The sequence below is a fragment of the Osmerus mordax genome, chromosome 4 (assembly GCF_038355195.1).
Source record: "Osmerus mordax isolate fOsmMor3 chromosome 4, fOsmMor3.pri, whole genome shotgun sequence".
In the NCBI taxonomy this organism is placed as follows: Eukaryota; Metazoa; Chordata; class Actinopteri; order Osmeriformes; family Osmeridae; genus Osmerus; species Osmerus mordax.
In genome coordinates this window covers 4,409,442-4,429,250 of record NC_090053.1, presented here as the reverse complement: position 1 = coordinate 4,429,250, position 19,809 = coordinate 4,409,442, and the positions used below count along the sequence as shown (strand labels likewise).

The 19,809-nt window shown below is 50.8% G+C and overlaps 1 protein-coding gene and 1 non-coding gene across 3 annotated transcripts; one reads left to right on the top strand and one right to left on the bottom strand.

Annotated features, from left to right (window-relative positions):
* Nucleotides 1-1,702: 1,702 nt before the first annotated feature.
* frmd4a (FERM domain containing 4A) lies at nucleotides 1,703-19,729 on the top strand. Of its 2 annotated transcripts, XM_067234780.1 has the most exons (17): nucleotides 1,703-1,786; nucleotides 1,894-1,960; nucleotides 2,199-2,256; nucleotides 2,444-2,530; nucleotides 6,715-6,791; nucleotides 8,225-8,366; nucleotides 8,600-8,741; nucleotides 9,908-10,041; nucleotides 10,162-10,284; nucleotides 11,541-11,772; nucleotides 11,863-11,919; nucleotides 12,161-12,398; nucleotides 12,683-12,841; nucleotides 13,067-13,399; nucleotides 13,776-14,371; nucleotides 14,813-14,915; nucleotides 15,882-19,729. In XM_067234780.1, exons 3-17 carry the CDS (start codon nucleotides 2,203-2,205, stop codon nucleotides 15,982-15,984), a joined length of 2,580 nt encoding a protein of 859 aa, XP_067090881.1. In that variant the 5' UTR covers nucleotides 1,703-1,786; nucleotides 1,894-1,960; nucleotides 2,199-2,202; the 3' UTR covers nucleotides 15,985-19,729. The 2 variants fall into 2 exon arrangements, with proteins under 2 accessions (XP_067090881.1, XP_067090880.1); XM_067234779.1 differs by lacking the exon at nucleotides 1,703-1,786 and having other exon boundaries at nucleotides 1,955-1,960; nucleotides 14,816-14,915.
* Nucleotides 14,505-14,577, bottom strand: trnam-cau (transfer RNA methionine (anticodon CAU)). Its single transcript has one exon. It is a non-coding gene; the product is annotated as a tRNA-Met (tRNA).
* Nucleotides 19,730-19,809: the final 80 nt, after the last annotated feature.

The window sequence follows — 19,809 nt, the reverse complement described above, 5'->3', positions numbered from 1 at the left end:
TAAACGTTTCTGGACGATTTTTTAGAACAGGAGTCCCTGACCACACACTCTCGTACTCTCACTCACACCACCTCCCCCCCCCCCCCCTCTCTCTTTCTCTCTCTCTCTCTACAGGAGGCTAAAGGAGACTTCACCAGGTAAGCTCCATTCTGGTATCTGAAACGATGCAACGCCCCCCGCGAACACTGTCTGTGTCTGTCTGGTCTCCATCCCTCTCCTCCCCTCTCCTCCCCTCTCCTCCCCTCTCCTCCCATCTCCTCTCCTCCTCTCCTCTCCCCCCCTCTCCTCTCCTCTCCTCTCTTGTCCAGCATGTGCTGCTGTGTGTCCCAGAGCATGACTTCCTGCTTTTAAAGACCAAGCTCGTTAATACGGCTAGCCCCAGGGGTCCTTAAGACCACAGCACACTTGACCACATGAACAGGGTCTCCGTGTGTGTGTGTGTGTCTGTTTGTATTGGCTCATTCTTAGCAACAGGCTTTAAATCCCAGTTCTCCATACTCAGCTGGGGGGGTCAGTGTGTGGGGGTCAGTGTGTGGGGGTCAGCGTGTGTGGGGTCAGTGTTCCGTGTGTTGTATAGCACCGATACAAGACTGCATCTGACCGCCGTTACCTCTGACCCTCATTTCCTCCCGTGAATGGCCTCGTAAAATAGAACATGGCGTCCTATAGGGGTCTGGAATGTGACACAGACACACACACCCTTGAGACATTCCTCTGAGCCAACCCTCTGCTACCTAGACTTCAGCCGATTGACCTCTGTGTATCACCAGATGCACACACACACTCTCACAAACCCACATTCACACACACACACACACACACATAGATTCATGGCCTGCCCACTCTCTCCCCTGTTCCCTGTTCTTGCACCTCTTTGAACCAATGACAATACAGGCTTCCAGCCACACACCGCAAACATACTGTACACACACACTCATACACACACTCATGCTCAGATAAGCAGGGTCCCAGCAGAGCTGATCCTGGGCTTCAGGACTGGGTTGGACTGGTTAGATCTGCTCTGATCTGGAGCATTAGGTGATCTATTAGCTGTCCTGGCTGTCATGTTGCCTGGGCTTTCCCCGTCTCCAGATCCCCAGGGGGCTGTGGGGAGGGGGGCTGGGGGATTAGAGGGGCTGGGGCCAGGGCTGGGAGGTTGGGCTTCGGTGTGGAGGAGGCCAGCTCTCTCTGTGTGTCTCTATCTTTGTCTCTTTTTCTCTCTCTCTCTCTCTCTCTCTCTCTCTCCTCTCTCTCTCTCCTCTCTCTCTCTCTCTCTCTCTCTCTCTCTCTCTCCCTCTCTCTCTCCTCTCTCTGTCTCTCTCTCTCTCTCTCCCCCCCTCCATCTTATCCCCCCCTTAACTCCAAGAGACCAGCTGTGCGTCTGTCTCACCAGTCACCATCCCCCTAAAACACAGCAGGACAGCAGTAGTTCCCCCCCTCCCCCATTAAACCTGACCCCCCCCCCCCCCCCCCCCTTGAACTCCTGCCACTGAAAAAAACTCCACCGGCCCCATCCCATTGGACCCAGTCCCCCCTCTTCTGCCACTCCAGAACTCCCTGTCTGTTTGTCAGCGTGTACTATCTTTCTCTGTGGAGGATTTGTGGGGCGTTGATATCTGTTGGTGAACTGTAGTTCATTTGCTGGTGTGTTGCCCAGTGGTCGTTGTAGTCCTAACCATTCCTCTCTCTCTCTGTATCTCAGTAATGACGTAACAAGGGGAGACCTGAAGAAGCTTCCGGCATTGCCGACTCAAGCCCTGAAGGAACATCCCTCCCTGGCTTACTGGTGAGCGACCTCTCTCTTTTTCCCCCTCTTTTTGTAGCTCCACCTGTAGTTGGATGTGTTCGTTGAGTCTCACTGGTTATTCCTGCGTGCTTCTCTCTCCATGGCAGTGAGGACAGAGTGATAGAACACTACAAGAAACTCACTGGACAGTCCAGGGGCCAGGGCCATCGTCAAGTAAGATGCAGGAAGTAGTTGGTGTTTGTGCGTGTTTGTTATGGTCTGTATGTCAGTGTGCTGTGACTGTTTTGAGATCTCGCTCTGACCCTCCTCTCTCTCTCTCTCTCTCTCTCTCTCTCTCTCTCTCTCTCTATCTCTTTCTCTCTCTCTCTCTCTCTCTCTCTCTCTCTTCTCTCTCTCTCTCTCTCTCTCTCTCTCCTCTCTCTCTCTCTCTCTCTCTCTCTCTGTCTTCCAGTTATATGAGCATCATAGAGTCTCTGCCCACATATGGAGTGCATTACTATGCGGTCAAGGTACAGTTTTACCCGCTCCTCTCCCTTTCTCGAAACTCTCTCTGAGGAGTGGAGGGTTGACTTGGACAGGGTTTGGGGAGCTTTCAATTGTTCTTCACACACACACACACACACACACTGCTACACACAGACTCACAGACAGACTTGCAGGCAGACCAATGTGTATATGTGTGTGTGTGTGTTTCAGGATAAGCAGGGGATCCCTTGGTGGCTGGGTCTGAGCTACAAAGGCATCTTCCAGTATGACTACCAGGACAAGGTCAAACCCAGGAAGGTGAGACCCAAGTTGCCCTTCACCCAGCCTCTACCCCTTCACCCAGCCTCTACCCCTTCACCCAGCCTCTACCCCTTTACCCAGCCTCTACCCCTTCACCCAGACTCTACCCCTTCACCCAGCCTCTACCCCTTCCCCCAGCCTCTACCTCTTCACCCAGCCTCTACCCCTTCCCCCAGCCTCTACCTCTTCCCTAACACCCTCCTCCTCCCAACCTCCTTCCCCCGTTCTCAGAGATGCAACAGTGATGCACATGACCTCTGGACTGTGAAGGTCTGGCATGTGTCACAGTGGACTGGTGCTTGTACAACATCCGACCATCTGACAGGACACACACACGTACACACACGTGCACACATGCACGCGGTGACTCAATCTGAACTCAGGTTTCCTGTTTACCCCCCGTGTCTCTCTGCGTATGTGCACGTGCTGATTAGAGCATTCCAGCCTCAACGTCTGTCTCGCCACCGAGGCCCGCTCCCTCCACATTCTTTCTTGTCGAGAGACGGAGGTTTCCTAAGTGCAACATCACCGTGGATACCAGAGGACGTGAACAACCTTAACGTAAAACTATCATCTGAGAAGGCCATTTGGTTTGATATTCTCTCCTTGTGATTTGGCAGTCACAGACCCCATGAATAGTTGCATTTGTTGGCGCACACACTTGTGCACACACGCTTGTGCACACACAGACACACACTGGGGGAGACCAAGGAGTTAAACAACCCCTACACACTGTAACATATCAGGCATCTTGTCTCCCATGGCAACTGTTCACATGGCCCCTCATCCATGAGTCTACAACACACACACACACACAAAGACTGAAAAGCACTGGTATGTGTCCGTCTAAGACTGGAGTTTACTACAATAGGGCGATTGTGTTTGGCCAAAGGTGGAGAGTTTCTGCGAGGGTAACATGCTCAGGAAGTCCCACTCAGGAGACAGGAGCACACACACACACACACACACAGACACATTTACATTTAGTCATTTAGCAGACGCTCTTATCCAGAGCGACTTACAGTAAGTGCAGGGACATTCCCCCGAGGCAAGTAGGGTGAAGTGCCTTGCCCAAGGACACAACGTCAGTTTGCATGACCGGGAATCGAACTGGCAACCTTCGGATTACTAGCCCGACTCCCTCACCGCTCAGCCAACTGACTCCCTCCCTAACACACACACACACACACACACACACACACACACACACAGACAGCACTGTTCAACCACTATTCTCGGGAACAGACACAGCCCGGCTATCATTATTAGTCATTAACTAACCCACCAGTGACTCGGTGGTTAGTCAGAGAGAATGATGAGTCACTCAGTCCTGTGTGAGTCACAGACAGCAGGAGGAGCAGATTTCCAGTCCCCAGAGGAAGACCCTCCTCGCTCACACTGCACAGTGGAGCGCTCCTGACTCACAGACACTGCCTTATCTAATGTTGTTTCAAATAGTCTTGACTTTCATGTCTCAAGGTTCTGTTGTGACTATTACACTCTGTAAAATGTGTGTGTGTGTGTGTGTGTGTGTGTGGGCGGCTGTTGTAGCAGATGTGTTTCATCAGGTGGTTTTTACTGGGAAACATCCTGCAGTGACTAGAATGAGACACCAAGAGGCAGCCAGCCGGATTATTTGGCCCACCTTGCCCTCTTCCCTCGCCACAAGCGACAAGCTCCCTCCCTAACACACACGTACACACATTTACTACTAAACCACACACAGTAAAAATGCCTTGTTAGTGTGCTCTGAGTCACTTAGCCAGAGATTAGAGCTTTATGAGCTGACTGACTGACTGACTGACTGACTGACTGACTGACTGACTGACTGACTGACTGACCGACTGACCGACCGTCTGACTCACTGAGGCTGAGAGAGAGAAGTTGGTGCCTCTGTCTGTCACTCGAAGTGAGAAGACTCAAATCCACCCTGATTACACGATGATCATACGATTGTCGACCGAGGCCCTGGAAACGAACAACACAGTCACTGTGCCTACACAACCTTCTGACATTGCTGTACCACCCATTTCCGTGGTGTTGGAACGACTGTAACAATTCAGATCGACGCCCCTCCCCCAGAACGCCACCCAATCACAAACAACAGGAAGTGCTCGCCGGCTGGATCACTGTTTCCACGACAATGTATGACCAGGCTGGAGAGAATGAGAGACCCACCCTGATGAAGACACAATAGACCTATAGAACCCAGGTCCAGCTCTGGGCTGACTGGAATAGACGTGGAAGTCTTTGGCCTGGCCCCCACTTCTAGAACAGTATTAAGATGGTGCCTCCGGGGCCTCCAGACACCATCTTCTGTCGTGTGTTTTACTGCCGCCGTGTCGACGATTCAAACTCGTTCACCGTCACATCTGGTGTGTCTCCGATCCATTGTGTGCTTGTGTGTTTTCCGCGCGCACTTGTGAGTGCGCATGTCTGCGTGCCACACGTTTACATTGACATTTAGTCATTTAGCAGACGCTTTTATCCAAAGCGACTTCCAAGAGAGAGCGTACGTCAGGTCTTTCAGAATTCAGTTCTCCTGTCGAGATCGTCTCCACGTCTGGACACCGGCGGGTCCACTTGAACTTAACTGTGAAAGACGCCATGGTCACCTCCACATATCCACACACGCCTACAGAGATGGTGTAGACAGTTCTAGTGGTCTTATTTTTGGGAGCTCTTCCAGACACCTTTCCTAATCTTCTTCACAGCTCCACACACGCGTGTGTGTGTGCTACTCATGCACACACACCCTCCTTATCTGTCCGGCCCTCCTTATTTTTAGCACCATGCAGCATTAACTTTTCATACACCATTGAGAGTTCACCCTTCATCGAGCGTGTTGATAAGCACCCTGATGTTTTGTCCTCACGCATGCATACACACACACACTTATATACACACACACACACCCTCTTTCACTTACTTCGGGTGTGGTGTTCGTAAGCAGTTTTTGGAATATTTCTCCCCCCTCCCCTCCCTCCCTCATCCCTCTCTCCATTGTTTTCCCAGGCCGTTAAAATTCCAAGCCTGTGCCCCCTCCTCCTTTCTCTCCCTCCCTCTCTCCCTCCCTCCCTCTCTCCCTCTCTCCTCCCTCATCCTGCAATAGTTTTCTCTTTCTCCTGTTGTTTTGTGCCGAGTTCGTTCTCACTCAGCTAACAACAGTGTGTTTGAGTTTTGTTCTGTACTGTCTCGATGCAATAGCCTGTAATTCTCCAGCCAGTGTGGGTGTGTTTAAGAGTCATTTCTGTGTGTGTGTTCCGGTTGATAAAGACAAGATTGCGAATATAACAATAACTGCTGCGACTCTGTAACAAGAAACAGACATAAACCTGAGTGTGTGTGTGTGTGTGTGTAGAATGGTCTGACTAAACAAAGCAAAAGTACTTCATTTGGTGGGGCCACAGTAAGCCTCCCTCTCCCTCATCCTCCCCCTTCCCCTGACCCCCTATATACACACACACACACACACACACCCAGCCACAGAGCCCAGAGCAGGAAGCGTACTCCCTCAGGGAGGGAGGAGGGGTCAGGGGGAGAGGAGGTCCAAACGACCCCCTCCCTCCCCAGCCGTGCTGGCAGGGCTCCGGGAGAAGAGGAAACTTAACTTCACACACACTCACGCTTCCAACACACGCACACACACACTCACGCTCGCCTGCAGATGGTGAACACCCACCGACTCAGGACTTTCTGTTCCCCTCGCTCGTTGGCGAAACACACAAACACACGCAGGCTCGTGTCTCGGGAAGCTTTCTCACCCAGCCGGGTTTGGCTTTACTGAAAGAGGAGCTGGTGGTTCGTAGAGAGAACGGAAAAGAAGAGAAGAGAGAAAAGGCTGAGCGGAGAGGGGAGAGCCTCCTCCCTCTCTCTCTCTGAGGTGAGGTCATACTGCAGAGCCGCGGGGGAACAGTCCTTGACAACACCGCCCGTTCTGGATCCGATCAGAGACCCCCCTCCTCCCCCCCCCTCGCCACCCCTCCTCCCCCCCGCCAGGTCTCCTCCACCCCTCCTTCAGACTCGCGCTTTTTGGAGGACGCTACGCTAAGCCCTAGCGCTCGGCGGATGTACAGTACGCACTGTTAGGAGCGCCGTGGCTTTGGGATTTTTTCCGTTTGGCCGGCATGCGGACATGTGGCCCGCGTCTCTGACCAGCGTGTGCGTCTTGTGCTCCTCAGGTGTTTCAATGGCGTCAGCTGGAGAACCTCTACTTCCGAGAGAAGAAGTTTTCTGTGGAAGTACATGATCCCAGGAGGTAAATCTAAATCACATGTCTGTGTGTGTGTGTGTGTGAGCGCGCGCGTGTGTGTGTGCCTCGACATCAGGGAGTCCGATCTGATTGCTTTATGGTCCGGTTACAGCTTTAGCTGAAACCGTTTCTAGGAACTGCAGGAACACCAGACAGGTCACGTAGGTAAGGAAGACCTTCCTAAGATAGGCACGACTGTAAAACGATAGAACTGTTAACACTGTGACACTACAGCTGTGGTGGTCTGAGACAGCAAGCCCGCTTCTGGGCTCCGCCGTGAGGATCCCCACAGACTTAACTGGATGTACGTACACACACCGACACACTCACACACGCGTACTTGCACACACTCAGAGTGAGTCGCTGTGGCTGTCATGTGGAGGAAGTTAAGTCTGTTCTGTTTATTTAACATCCCTGCAGATGCAGTGTTATTCTTTACAGTGAAGGGAAGATTGGGAGGAGGGGGAAAGAGAGAATGGAGTTTACACGACGGCAAAGAAAAGGAGGAGGAAGAGAGGGACTTGGGAGAGATGAGAGAGAGTCAAAGAAAGAGGAGACAGTCATTACCCATGTGGTCTGTAGCTCAGATACAGATGTCTGTTTCGCCAGCGATGAGACCGTGTGGGAAACGACGTGTGTGGCACCACCAGACCTCTCTCTCTCTCTTTCTCTCTCTCTCTCCCTCTCTCTCTCTCCCTCTCTCTCTCTCTCTCTCCCTCTCTCCCTCTCTCCCTCTCTTTCTCTCTCTCTCTCTCTCTCTCTCTCTCTCTCTCTCTCTCCCTCTCTCCCTCTCTCTCTCTCTCTCTCTCTCTCTCTCCCCCTCCCTCTCTCTCTCTCTCTCTCTCTTTTTCTCTCTCTCCCTCTCTGTCTCTCTCACACTGAGAGAGACAGTGTGTCTCTCTCTTTCCCTCTCTCTTCCTCCTTCTCTCGCTCCCTCTCCCTCTCTCTTCCTCCTCTCTCTCCATCTATCTCTCTTTCACACACACACACTCTTTGGCATTATTCCGCTGAGTTAGCATGTAGGGAGGTGTGAATGGGTGCTATTCTCAGTGAAGAGATAGTGTTATACTTGGTGAGTGTGTGTGTAGACTCTTTGACAGTGTGAGTGTGTGTGTGTAGACTCTTTGACAGTGTGAGTGTGTGTGTCAACTCTTTGACAGTGTGAGTGTGTGTGTGTAGACTCTTTGACAGTGTGAGTGTGTGTGTGTAGACTCTTTGACAGTGTGAGTGTGTGTGTGTAGACTCTTTGACAGTGTGAGTGTGTGTGTGTTGACTCTTTGACAGTGTGAGTGTGTGTGTGTGTTGACTCTTTGACAGTGTGAGTGTACGTGTGTATAGACTCTTTGACAGTGTGAGTGTGTGTAGACTCTTTGACAGTGTGAGTGTGTGTGTATACCTTCTTCAGTGTATATAAGGATGCCTTGTGTCCGCTCCAACAGTAGGGCGTCTGTGACCAGGAGGACGTTTGGGCACAGTGGCATCGCCGTGCACACCTGGTACGCCTGCCCTGCCCTCATCAAATCCATCTGGGCCATGGCCATCAGCCAACACCAGTTTTACCTGGACCGCAAGCAGAGCAAGGTGAGGTCAACCAAAACCCGACCACAACACAGACCACCAGCACAAAACAAGCTCATTCAACCAAGCTTTAGTGACAGTGTTTTTTAGAAACTGTTGTTTAGTCATTTCGAGGAATATACAAGACATGCACAAGACATATTGTTGCACTTCATGCAACTTCATAACTTGATGCATTGCAGATGACCAGTTTAGGAAATGTACAAATGTGAACATGTGTGTTTGCACTTCTGCAGTCAAAGATCCACGCAGCTCGGAGTCTGAGTGAGATCGCCATAGACCTGACCGAGACCGGCACCCTGAAGACTTCCAAACTAGCCAACATGGGGAGCAAGGGCAAGATCATCAGTGGAAGCAGCGGGAGTCTTCTCTCCTCGGGTCAGTGTGTGTGTGTGTGTGTGTGTATGAGTGAGTGAACAGGAGAGAGACAGAAACAGCTGATTTTTGGAAAGAGGGTTTCGATTCTCCTCGATTCTGCAGTTTTTTTTCCTTCCTATTTTCCCCTTGTCTCTCCCTCCCTCCCTCTCTCTCGCTCCTTCTCCCTTGTGTATGTGTGCGTGTACGTCCAGTCCCCCTGCCCCAGCCCATCCTGGAGAGGCTCTGGATCTATATATAGTTTATGTAAGAGAAGGCAGAGGGAAGGGGAGGGCAACTGCTTTATCCCAGCCTTTAGAACAATGCATGTCTGTGCAAAGGTTAGAAAGAAAGAAAGAAAGAAAGAAAGGAGGAAAGGAGGTAGAGAATGAGAGAGCTGGCACAGGGCGTGACTCTGAATGCTGATGCCGTCTTACATTCCCCGCACAGTAGCATCCTTGTCTAGCACTGGTACTCTTGCACGCTGTGTCAACCTCTGTTTTGCTGCTACTGTATCTCTCATGTCTGTCTTTCTGTCGGTCTGTCTGCTTCTCTCTCTCCCTCCCTCCTTTTCTCTCTTTCCCTTTTATTTCTTTCTCTCTTGCTCTCTCACTGTAACCCCCCCCCCCCACCCCTGCATCTCTTGTTTCTTTGGCTTATTCATTTGGTAATCTTTTGACACCCTTCTGACCCAAGGCCATGTATGCCTGCCACCAGGATTCTGAATTTAGCCCTTCTCACATGGGTCCTATTGGCCATATGGTTCTTCAGTCTTACTTGGCCACTTTAGTTTAAACTGCCAGTCATATATGAGATGTGGATAATCTAGAGATATCTACCAGACACGATGGGCTGGGCTGGAGAGAGAGAGAGAGAGAGGTCACACCCGTCTTAGTGTGCTTGGGGTTGGAACACACTTTGTCCTCAACTACCCCCTTCGAAAAACACACAGACACACACACGTACACACACAGGAGCTCAAGTCTTATCGAAATGTTCCAGTCACTTCCTTGTAAACATCCTGAAAGGGCAGCAGGTGCCCCCAAGGCACACAGTCTCTCTACCGCCCCTCTCCTTCTCCCTCTCTCTTCCTCAGAAACCCATACACACGTTGGGACTATTAACCTTAACAATGTATCTGCCTGCCTGTTAGTCTCTGAACATGTGTTGTTGTGTGTGTGTGTGTGTAGGCTCCCAGGAGTCGGACAGCTCCCAGACAGCTAAGAAGGACATGCTGGCAGCCCTGAGGGCCAGACAGGACGCCCTGGAGGAAACACTGAAGCAGAGAATGGAGGAACTCAAGAACATCTGCATCAGAGAGGCCGTAAGAAGCGCACACACACGCACACACACACACACTCTCTCACACAAAGAGAACCTCAAGTCCGAAAGGGCACGGCGTGCGTTTGACGGTGTGTGTGTGTGTGTGTGTGTGTGTGTGCAGGAGCTCACAGGGAAGCTTCCTAAGGAGTACCCCCTAGACCCTGGGGAGGAGGCCCCCACTATCAGAAGGAAGATCGGCACCGCCTTCAAACTGGACGAGCAGAAGATCCAGCCCAAGGGAGAGGTGAGACCACACACACACACATATACACACACACACATACACACACACAGACACACACACACACACATACAGGACTTAATACAGGAATTTCGGATGATGGAAAGTCTTCCTAAGAGGATGACTGTTGCTGGAGGTTGGAGAGGCACAGAGAGGATGAGGCCCGGATCAGGGATGACAGTCAGCCGTCCTCCTGGTTCTCTGACTGTCTCTCCTGCTGTTTCTTTCACTGGTAGATTTTCCAGAGCTACCGGGCTAAAAATAGTCTGTCTGGGTCTGTATTGGCAGGAAGTGGTGATAGTAGGCGAGTGTGCGTGCGTGTGTGTCTGTGTGTGAGTGTGTCATTAGGATTGTGTATATTGAATGGGATCCAGGGGCACAGTGTAATGAAACAGCCAGACAAGCAGAAAGATGTCTCTGCTTCCACACTGCTCTATTGTAGACCCTGTTGCTTCAGAACACACACAAGCTATTCTTGGAGTGGGCTCTAGGGAGTGTTAGTGAGAGATTCCTGTAGGTTGAGATAGTCCTTTGAGATGTTGACCTAAATGTTGGAACCAAATTCCCCACAGTAGCAAAAGCGTCCTTGATGTGTGTGCGTGCGGGTATGTTGATTTTATGCTCATCCGTGAACAAAACTTATTTGAGTTGGGGGTTTTTGTTAGTGGGTCCCACTAACAAACAAAAAAAACACTGTTTTCTAGGAAGCCACACACACACACACACAAACCCACAAACACACAGAAAGACACACACACAGCCTGCCACATACACATTTGAAATGTGCGCACGCACATGCACCCAGTTCCTCCGGTCGCTGGTGTTTGACATGGATCATGTGACTTCATCAAGCTGATCCACGGTGCTCTCGAGGGGAGGGGAGGGCTGTTATTATTGGGGAGCTAACAGAAGTCCCACGAGAGGCAGGTCCATTCTGGGAAAGTAGGGGGCGCAATAGAGATAAATGATTTCCTCTTTGTGTTTGTACTGGCATGCATTTGTGTACATGTTCCAGTGTGACTGTGAGAATGACTGCCCATTGTGTGCGTAGGTCATTAAGAGCTGTGATTTATAGCGTTCGTTTTCTACATTTGAGTAGTGTTTATTTATTTTTGTCCATGTTGAGGCTATTTGTTTCAGCTCAAAGTATCATATTTGTGGACAAGCATCAACCTTTTAGATTACTGAAAATATCTCTCTCTCGCTCTTTCTTACTCTCTCTCTCTCTCCTACTTTCTCTCTCTCTTTCTCTCTCTCAGGAGGAGGAGCTGGAGCGTTTGGAGCGGGAGTTCGCCATCCAATCCCAGATCACCGAGGCGGCCCGGCGATTGGCCAGCGACCCCCACGTGAGCAGTAAGAAGCTGAAGAAGCAGAGGAAGACGTCCTACCTGAACGCTCTGAAGAAGCTGCAGGAGATCGAGAACTCCATCAACGAGCACCGCGTCCGCTCCGGCAAGAAGCCCACGCAGAGAGCCTCCCTTATCATCGAGGGTGAGAACACACGCTCGCACACGCACACGCACGTAGACAATGTTATGGACATGTCCTCTGACCCCCCCGCTCTTGTTCCTTCCACTCAAGAAGCCAACATAGGCTCAGAGGACAGCTCACTGTCTGACGCGCTGGTCTTAGACGATGGTACGTCTCTCTTTGAATCCGTTCTTTCTCTATCTCTCTTCTTCTCCCAGTTTTGATCTCTGTCTCTCCTTTACTTTCTCGATCGCCCTCTCTCTCCGCTCTTTCCCTCGGTCTCACTTTCTTACTCCATCATCCACCTCCACCCACTCTCACCACTTACTGCAGTCATACAGACAAACGGAAGCGTTAACCTTGCCAGTCTAATCCTCCGTCCCGTCCCCCCGCCTCTCTCCTGTCCCAGACGACTCCCAGGTGACAGGGACACCCACCTTCTCCCCGGCGGCCTCCCCCCACAAGGGCCTGCCCCCCCGGCCTCCCTCCCACAGCCGCCCCCCTCCCCCGCAGTCCCTGGAGGGCCTGCGGCACCTGCACTACACACGGCAAGACTACGACAAGTCCCCCATCAAGCCCAAGATGTGGAGCGAGTCCTCGCTGGACGAGCCCTACGAGAGGGTCAAGAAGCGCTCGTCGCACTCCAGGTGAGGAGCCGCTGGGCGGATAGCAGCCGATGCGTGGGATATCAGCTGTGGGATATCAGCTGTGGGATATCAGCTGTGGGATATCAGCTGTGGGATATCAGCTATGGGATATCAGCTGTGGGATATCAGCTGTGGGATATCAGCTGTGGGATATCAGCTGTGGGATATCAGCTGTGGGATATCAGCTATGGGATATCAGCTGATACAAAACAGGCATGTTGAGAGGCGTGGTCCCTTACCGCCAACTCCCCCCCCCCCCTCACTCACTCCCTCTCTACCCCCAGTCACAGGCGTTTCCCCAGCTCTGGGAGCGCGGAGGCTGGGGGCAGTAACTCTCTCCAGAGCAGCCCCATTAGGAGCCTCCCTCACTGGAACTCCCAGTCCAGCATGCCCTCCACCCCCGACCTAAGGACCAGGGCCCCGCACTACGTACACTCCACCAGGTCAGAAACACACACAGACACACACACTCGACCTCCCCTCAACCTCTGGATAACATGGCATAGAGAGCCAAAGGACAGAACTGCATGAACACAGCCTGATCCAATCTCATACTTAACCTATGCACATCCTCAGAGGGTGGTATTAAAGTTGGAAGGACAGTAATGTTTGCTTAGTATGCCCACCTACATGATGTGTGTCTTCCTGTGTGTGTGTGTTTGTCTCAGATCTGTGGACATCAGTCCTTCCCGTCTCCACAGTCTGGCTCAGCACTTTAGGAACCGGAGCTCCAGCCTGGAGTCCCAGGGGAAGCTGCTGGCCTCCGACCCCGACACACACACACACACTCTGGGACCGCTGGGCAGCCCCGACTTCTTCCTGGGCCCAGGGACGCGCCACTCCAACGGCTCGGACCCCCTGGACGACTGCTCGTCCTGCACCAGCCAAAGCAGCTCGGAGCACTACTACCCCCCAGGGCCCCTGGCCCCCGGCAGCAACCCCAACTACTCCACCCTGGGGGAGGACTCCCCCTCCAAGGCCCGGCAGAGGCAGAGGCACAGGTACGTGTGTGTGTGCCTGTGGTTGTCTTTACTGCCTTTACACTGCAGGTCTGCTAAAATACAAGAAATTAACACTAAATTTGAAGAGAAAATTACTTAATACTAGTGAAAATATCTTGCTGCATGGACAGATAATTTTACTCGACAAGATATCTTAAAATAAGTTGGTTCCATTCTAGAAATAAGTAGGCTTAAGAATATACGACAAATTTAAAGATAGAAACTAGTAAATATTTTTTGAAACAAGATAATAAATATTATATTTCTCAGAACTAAGATTTTAAGCAGAACAATTTGCAGTGTACTTTTGTTGTGTCGTAAAACTTGCACTCACCCGTCCGTCCGCCCCTCTGCCCCCCGTTTCCCCTCCCCCCAGGTCGGCGGGTCACCTGGGCTCCTCCAACTCCGGCTCCATGCCCAACCTGGCGGCTAAGAACGGCTGCGGGGCGGGCGCGGGCGGCGGCAGCGCCGGAGGAGGAGGGGGCCACCACGGGGTGTACCTCCACAGCCAGAGCCAGCCCTCGTCCCAGTACCGCATCAAGGAGTACCCCCTGTACGTGGAGGGCAGCCCCAACCCCGTGGTGGTGCGCAGCCTCGAGAGCGACCAGGAGGGACACTACAGCGTCAAGGCCCAGTTCAAGACCTCCAGCTCCTACACTGCCGGCGGCCTGTACAAGGAGACCTGGGGGGGCGAGGAAGGCGGCGAGGGCAGTGGCAGGCTCACCCCCTCTCGCTCCCAGATTGTACGGACTCCCTCGCTGGGGCGAGATGGGGGTGGAGGAGGAGGAGGAGGAGGGGGAAGGGCGGCGGTGTCGGACGAGCTGCGGTGCTGGTACCAGAGGTCCTCAGGGAGCCTGAAGGAGAGGGCCCACTCCCACTCGGGGTCCAACGCCTCGGACGGAGGCTCTCAGCAGGGCACGCTGGGACACGGGCGAGGGAGCAGGGTGGGCACGCTCGCCAAGGGCTCGCCGGGTGAGAGAACACACACACACTGAGAAACACTGCGTTGAGTTTCACCAGTGGAAAAGACATGCAAACAGTACAAGACTTTGGACATCACTGATGAACTTGTTTGATTAAAATAGTAACATAAAGAAAACATACATGCCCAGTGTGAGGCTCGAACTCACGACCTTCAGATTATGAGACTGACGCGCTGCCTACTGCGCCAACTAGGCTTGTGCTCTAGCATTAGGGAAAAGCCTCATGTGATCTGTAACACAATCCCTGAGGCTTATGGAGTCCTTTACTCGTGGTAGCCCCTCCCCCTGCCCTTATATGGAGCATTGTTGGGATTCCACGGGTCACACCATCCTCTGTGTGCTTGTGCAGGGGGGGAGTGAGAGTGTGTGCTGTGTTTCTAACTGTGTGTGTGTGTGTGTGTGTGTGTGTGTGTGTGTGTGCTCTCTCTAGCAGCTTCTCCTCACAGCCAGAGGAGTATGACCCCCTCCAGTGAACTGACAGCCACTCCCACCCCTCCCTGCAGCCCACAACATATCCTCAACTGGCAGAGCGGGTAAGATGCACACAAACACACCCAAGTCAGATGAAGAATGATTAGATCGGGCCTGTACCAGTTTTAGCTCCAAGCCGCTACCTTGATACTACACTTCTATGAGGCGATAGCTTGTGAGCTCAGCCTGTGCGAACACAGCACCCTCTTCAGCTTCCCTGCACCTCTACCTCGGCCTAACCAACCTCCAACGCTCTGACAACCTTTGGCTTTCTGTGGTATCTCTGTGACCTGGCTGACAAAACTGCTCTCACTATAAACACTGCATTGACGTTAACCTTCTCTCTAACTCCTACTTCCTCTGCCTTCTCTTTCATATCCTGTTGTCTGAACTCTTTGTCTTCCTTTTTCCCTTGTCCATATCTTCCATCCTTTTTGCCATCTTGTTACCTCCTGCCCTCTTATATTTTCACTTCCTTGTCTCACACACTGTCCTCTCCTCTCCCCCCCCCCCCCGTCCTCTCCCCTACCTGTCTCTTTCCCCTGTACTAACCCTCCTTGCCTTGTGTGTGTGTGTGTGTGTGTGTGTCCTCTTTCCTGGTTTAGAGGCACAGCAGACAGCTCTCCTACTGAAGACGCCTGTCAGTCTGCTCCACAGCCCAGCTCTGACGCATAGAGGTACTGTCAGCCTGGCGCTCTGTGGCCGACACTCTGTCCACCCTCACACCCTAGTCCCCCCCCCCTAGTTAGCTGAGGATGGCCACCGTAGCTCCCTCCTCGCTGGTTTTCTCTGTGTGGACTCTGCATGTGCTCCTGTTCTGTTGCGTGGCTGTGTGGTGGTTTCTCTATGTGGCTCATCTCTCCTGCAGATTTACACTAATATAAACTCTTTTTACCATGTGACTAGTGACTAGGAATGAGCTGGAAGGAGCAATGTGTTTGTTTTGAACGAATGTGCTGTCGAAAGCTATTTTGGAGGGGGGGAGAAAAAGGCTAACGTGAGGTTTCTGTGTCTGTGCGTGCGTGCAGGTCGTTCACCGACAGCTGCTTCCTCAGCAGCCCCCTGTGTTCAGAGCTGGCAGACGTGCAGTGGTACGGACACGACAAGGCCAAACCTGGAACCCTGGTCTGAGACCCTTCGCCTCCTCCCTCGCCCTCCCCCGCCCCCCACATGCAAACACACACTCGAATGCCCTCAACCATCCAGCTCCACAAATCAACCACCTCCACCCCAGCCCACCACTGTGCTCTGACTAGACTGACCATAGAACAGATGTACAGCCCCCCTCTCCCCTGTTACCATATAGCTGTCCACACTCCTCTCCCTCTGCTGGGACTTTGCCTCGGAGCAGCCAACCAATGGGAAACCAGAGCCTCAGCTCCTGAACTTTGACCTTGAACCCTGTACCAGAGCTTGTCTACTCCTCGTAACCCAGACACAGAGACTTGGCTAAGGGGAGGGGAAAATAGAGCACACACACAGACATATAGACTACTTCCAATATCCCATATTCATACCCAAACCCCAACCCTGACTGTAGTGACTGTCAGTACTGCCAGCCAATCAGAAGATACTTGATGGATTTGAGCCCCACCCCCTAATTCGGACTAATGTTTGGGGCGAAGTACATTTCTTTGTTCTGTTGTTGCCATTTTTCTTTTCTGTTAATTTCTCCTTTCGTTTTCTATACAAACAAAAAGTTAGCATCACTGAAGACAGACTCTTCTAAGCACTATCAGAAAATGAATCAGTTATTTGTGAACCCATATTACCTGAAAGACACAAAAAGAAAGAAACAAACCCAATTCTAATTCCAAAGCATACCTGTCTTGGACCCAGCCAGAGATCCACCAGACTAAATGGACAGTCCTGTCTCAGTGTCAGTCCTGCAGCCCCAGGACTGGTGCTCAGCATAGGCTAACTGGGAACTCTGGCTCATGCTGGGGAGTACTCAGACCCCTACTGTGCTGGGAGTGGACACACCATGACTGGGCCTCCAGGAACGGAGATGAGGGCCAGAATCTTCTCCTCCCTGGGCCAGAATATGCTCCTCCCTGGGCCAGACCTCCCTGGGCCAGAATCTGCTCCTCCCTGGGTCAGGGGCAGGGAGGGAGCAGGACCAGGACCAGGCCAGTAACATGTTGTCATGGTGTAGGAGTGGGATAGGGCTGGAGAGGAAAAGGACGTTCCCCCTTTGTCCCTGTGACGCAGGGAACACGAGCCCCCCAGTCCACACCTCAACATAGGGATCAACAGTTATTCCGTAACAATCAAGGCTGATCTGGAGGAATGAAACCTTCTATATTTTTTCATAATTAGATTTTTAGATGGGCCGGGTGAAATGTGAAAGCCAATCATCGGCTGGTGTGTTCAGCAGTGTGTGCCTCTCTTTCATCTCGTCCCTCTCCTTCTGGTCCAAGCTGTTGGAGGGCTGACCTCCCATCGCCCTGTGTGGCTGTCAGCACAACACGGATGGTGGGAGGAGTGTCCGTGTGTTCGTTCCTTTGATTGGCTCTCTCTGTCTGGCCCACCCCCGGTATTGGTTTCCTCCTTCTGCGACAGCCAGCAGGTCAGGGTAGCAGACTGGAGGTTCAGAGGCCGACCTTAAACCCCCGGAGCAGCCTCAGGAGAGCGCTTAGTCATGGAAGATAGACATCTCACGAGGAAAGCTCTCATGTTTCAGATCTCTAGATCTCAAAGAGGCGTCTGTGTTTTGTATGATGTTCTTGTAGCTATGCTGTTCTAGCTGTACTACTCAGATTTACTGTTAACCATTCAACACAGGCCAGGCCGTGGTTTTAGACTGTCATATTTTTGCTCAAACCTCCTCTCTCTTTCTCCCAAAACATTGTTCTTTCAGCAGTGCCATCTATGTTTTGTACTGTATCCCAGTAATTCCCATAAACTTCAAATCCAAGAATGCTCTTACAGTAGTCAAGCAGGAAGTGCACAGGATCTGACAAGTCATCAGACCAGAGTTAAGGAGCCGGAAGACGTCTCTTAAATGGACCAGTTAAACTCCTTAGTCAACTGAACCAGGTTTTAGTGTCAACAAATAAAGGTTTTAAATCTGAATTTTTAAGAGCACAACATTTACACAATTACACAGTGTCTTTAAGACTATTATTGGTGAAGAACCAGTATTCTTCAGAACATTTGAATCACAGCACATGATTTAGAATGCATTCCAGATAGCAACACATCCATAAAGACATGCCGACACATATGCACACTCATGTATAGAGACCACCTCACCCTGAAAACAAACAGGGTGTTTATGTCATTGTGCTTTTAATACTGTGGGTGATGTTGTGTGTGAACTTTGACCTTTGGAATGGCCTTGATACGGGGCCTCTGCATCCTTTTGTAACAGGACTGCACCACAGAAAACACAAAGCCATACCCCTAACCTGAGACCAGCCTTTCTCAGCTGTGCATTCATTGAGAACCCAAATCCTTTGCCACATACATAAAGTAACAGGTATTTTAAAGCACACCCTCCGTTTTTTGTACCGAAGAAAGGAAACTGCCTAAAGTTTGACGGGATGCCTCATATGTGAAGTGTTGTTCTTCTATGTAAACAAATGAAACAAGGAATTGTAGTCCCTTATAACAGCTTGTGTCCTCTGCTGAATCATATCCTCACCCAGAACAGCTGGAAGGGTTTTCTTGTTCCAATGGGGTTTCCATCAACTGTTTTATCATTGCACAAGAATAAGACAGTCATATCTGTTTATACTTAGCTAACAGTAGTGGAATTTTTCACAGATTGAGAGAGGCATGTTGCCTTGGTTACTTACTTACAGGAAATACCCTTGAAAAGTTGATAATTCTATCAGTGATGGTCTGGAGGTCATGGTACTATCCCGCTTCTGAGTACGACCACAGAGCCATTTGCCTCTCTGAATCCCGAGAAATGTCATTCACTGATATCTAGACTACCTTATTATGTATGGTAGGGTGTTGCCCATTCCTTGCATGATCCTGTAGCTAGAAAATGATTCTCCCAGAATGGATCCTGCCATACCAAGCCCATCTTCTCCAATCCTCTCCTGCAGAATGTTTGGTTTGACCAGGCTTGGCCCTGGCCTACACACCGACCTTCTGCCCTTACCACTTCTAACCCAACATGCCTCAAGGATCAAGGAACAAAACCAAGAATCCCAAAAAATTATTTAAGATCCTGATTTGACCTTTAACCCCTGCCCCCTGTGGTAATCTCGGACCTCTAAGATCAATGTGATGTACGTATTCTTCCCACATACTGTAATCCCAAACACACCATGCTCTGTGCTCCATAGAAAATGTAAGACATTAGAAAACTTAACTAACTCTTTTATCCATATGTTCCTGTATGGAAGGCACTGTAAGCCTATGTGGGGTTGATAACATTATCTGCTGTTTTAACAATGTTCCTTTTTTATATGAACCAGTATTCTTTTGTTAAGTTCTGACATTGTAACAACCCATTCAGGTGCTACACAATGACCAGTTACTGCTTTGTCAAATAGGATACTATAGGCCTCTTTTCATTGTTATCAATAGTTACAAATACCAGATGTGCAAAACTAAGACATACTTTAACAACCATTCAGTAGGACACCCCTCCACCTGTCAATAGCGCATGTAACTTGATTTTATGGGTTCTGTTCAACTGTAAACAGACAGAAAAAGGTGTTGTAGAAAAAAATGTGGAATTGACAAAAAAAATACAGAATTCCACAGTTAATTTATTCTTTTTTCTATTAAGAATTTGTATAGTAACTTTACATTTTTCAAAACTGTGTCGTTGGCAACTGAAGATGAATTTTCCAGATGATAAGACTTGGTGGTTCTTGAGATTATGAAAATAAATTATTGCTGAATGTTCGCAAGATGGAGCCTCTGCCTGTTTTGTCTGCGGCCTCTTTTTTCACACTTCACAGTCACCTCATTCTCCCAGAGAGGAAAGGATGG

Bases quoted from the DNA above. Each gene is read 5' to 3' on its own strand.
- frmd4a (XM_067234780.1), top strand. From the start codon at position 2,203: ATGAGCATCATAGAGTCTCTGCCCACATATGGAGTGCATTACTATGCG. The intron at 2,531-6,714 runs GTGAGACCCAAG...TGTGCTCCTCAG, and splicing joins ACAAGGTCAAACCCAGGAAG to GTGTTTCAATGGCGTCAGCT. The intron at 10,285-11,540 runs GTGAGACCACAC...TCTCTCTCTCAG, and splicing joins AGATCCAGCCCAAGGGAGAG to GAGGAGGAGCTGGAGCGTTT.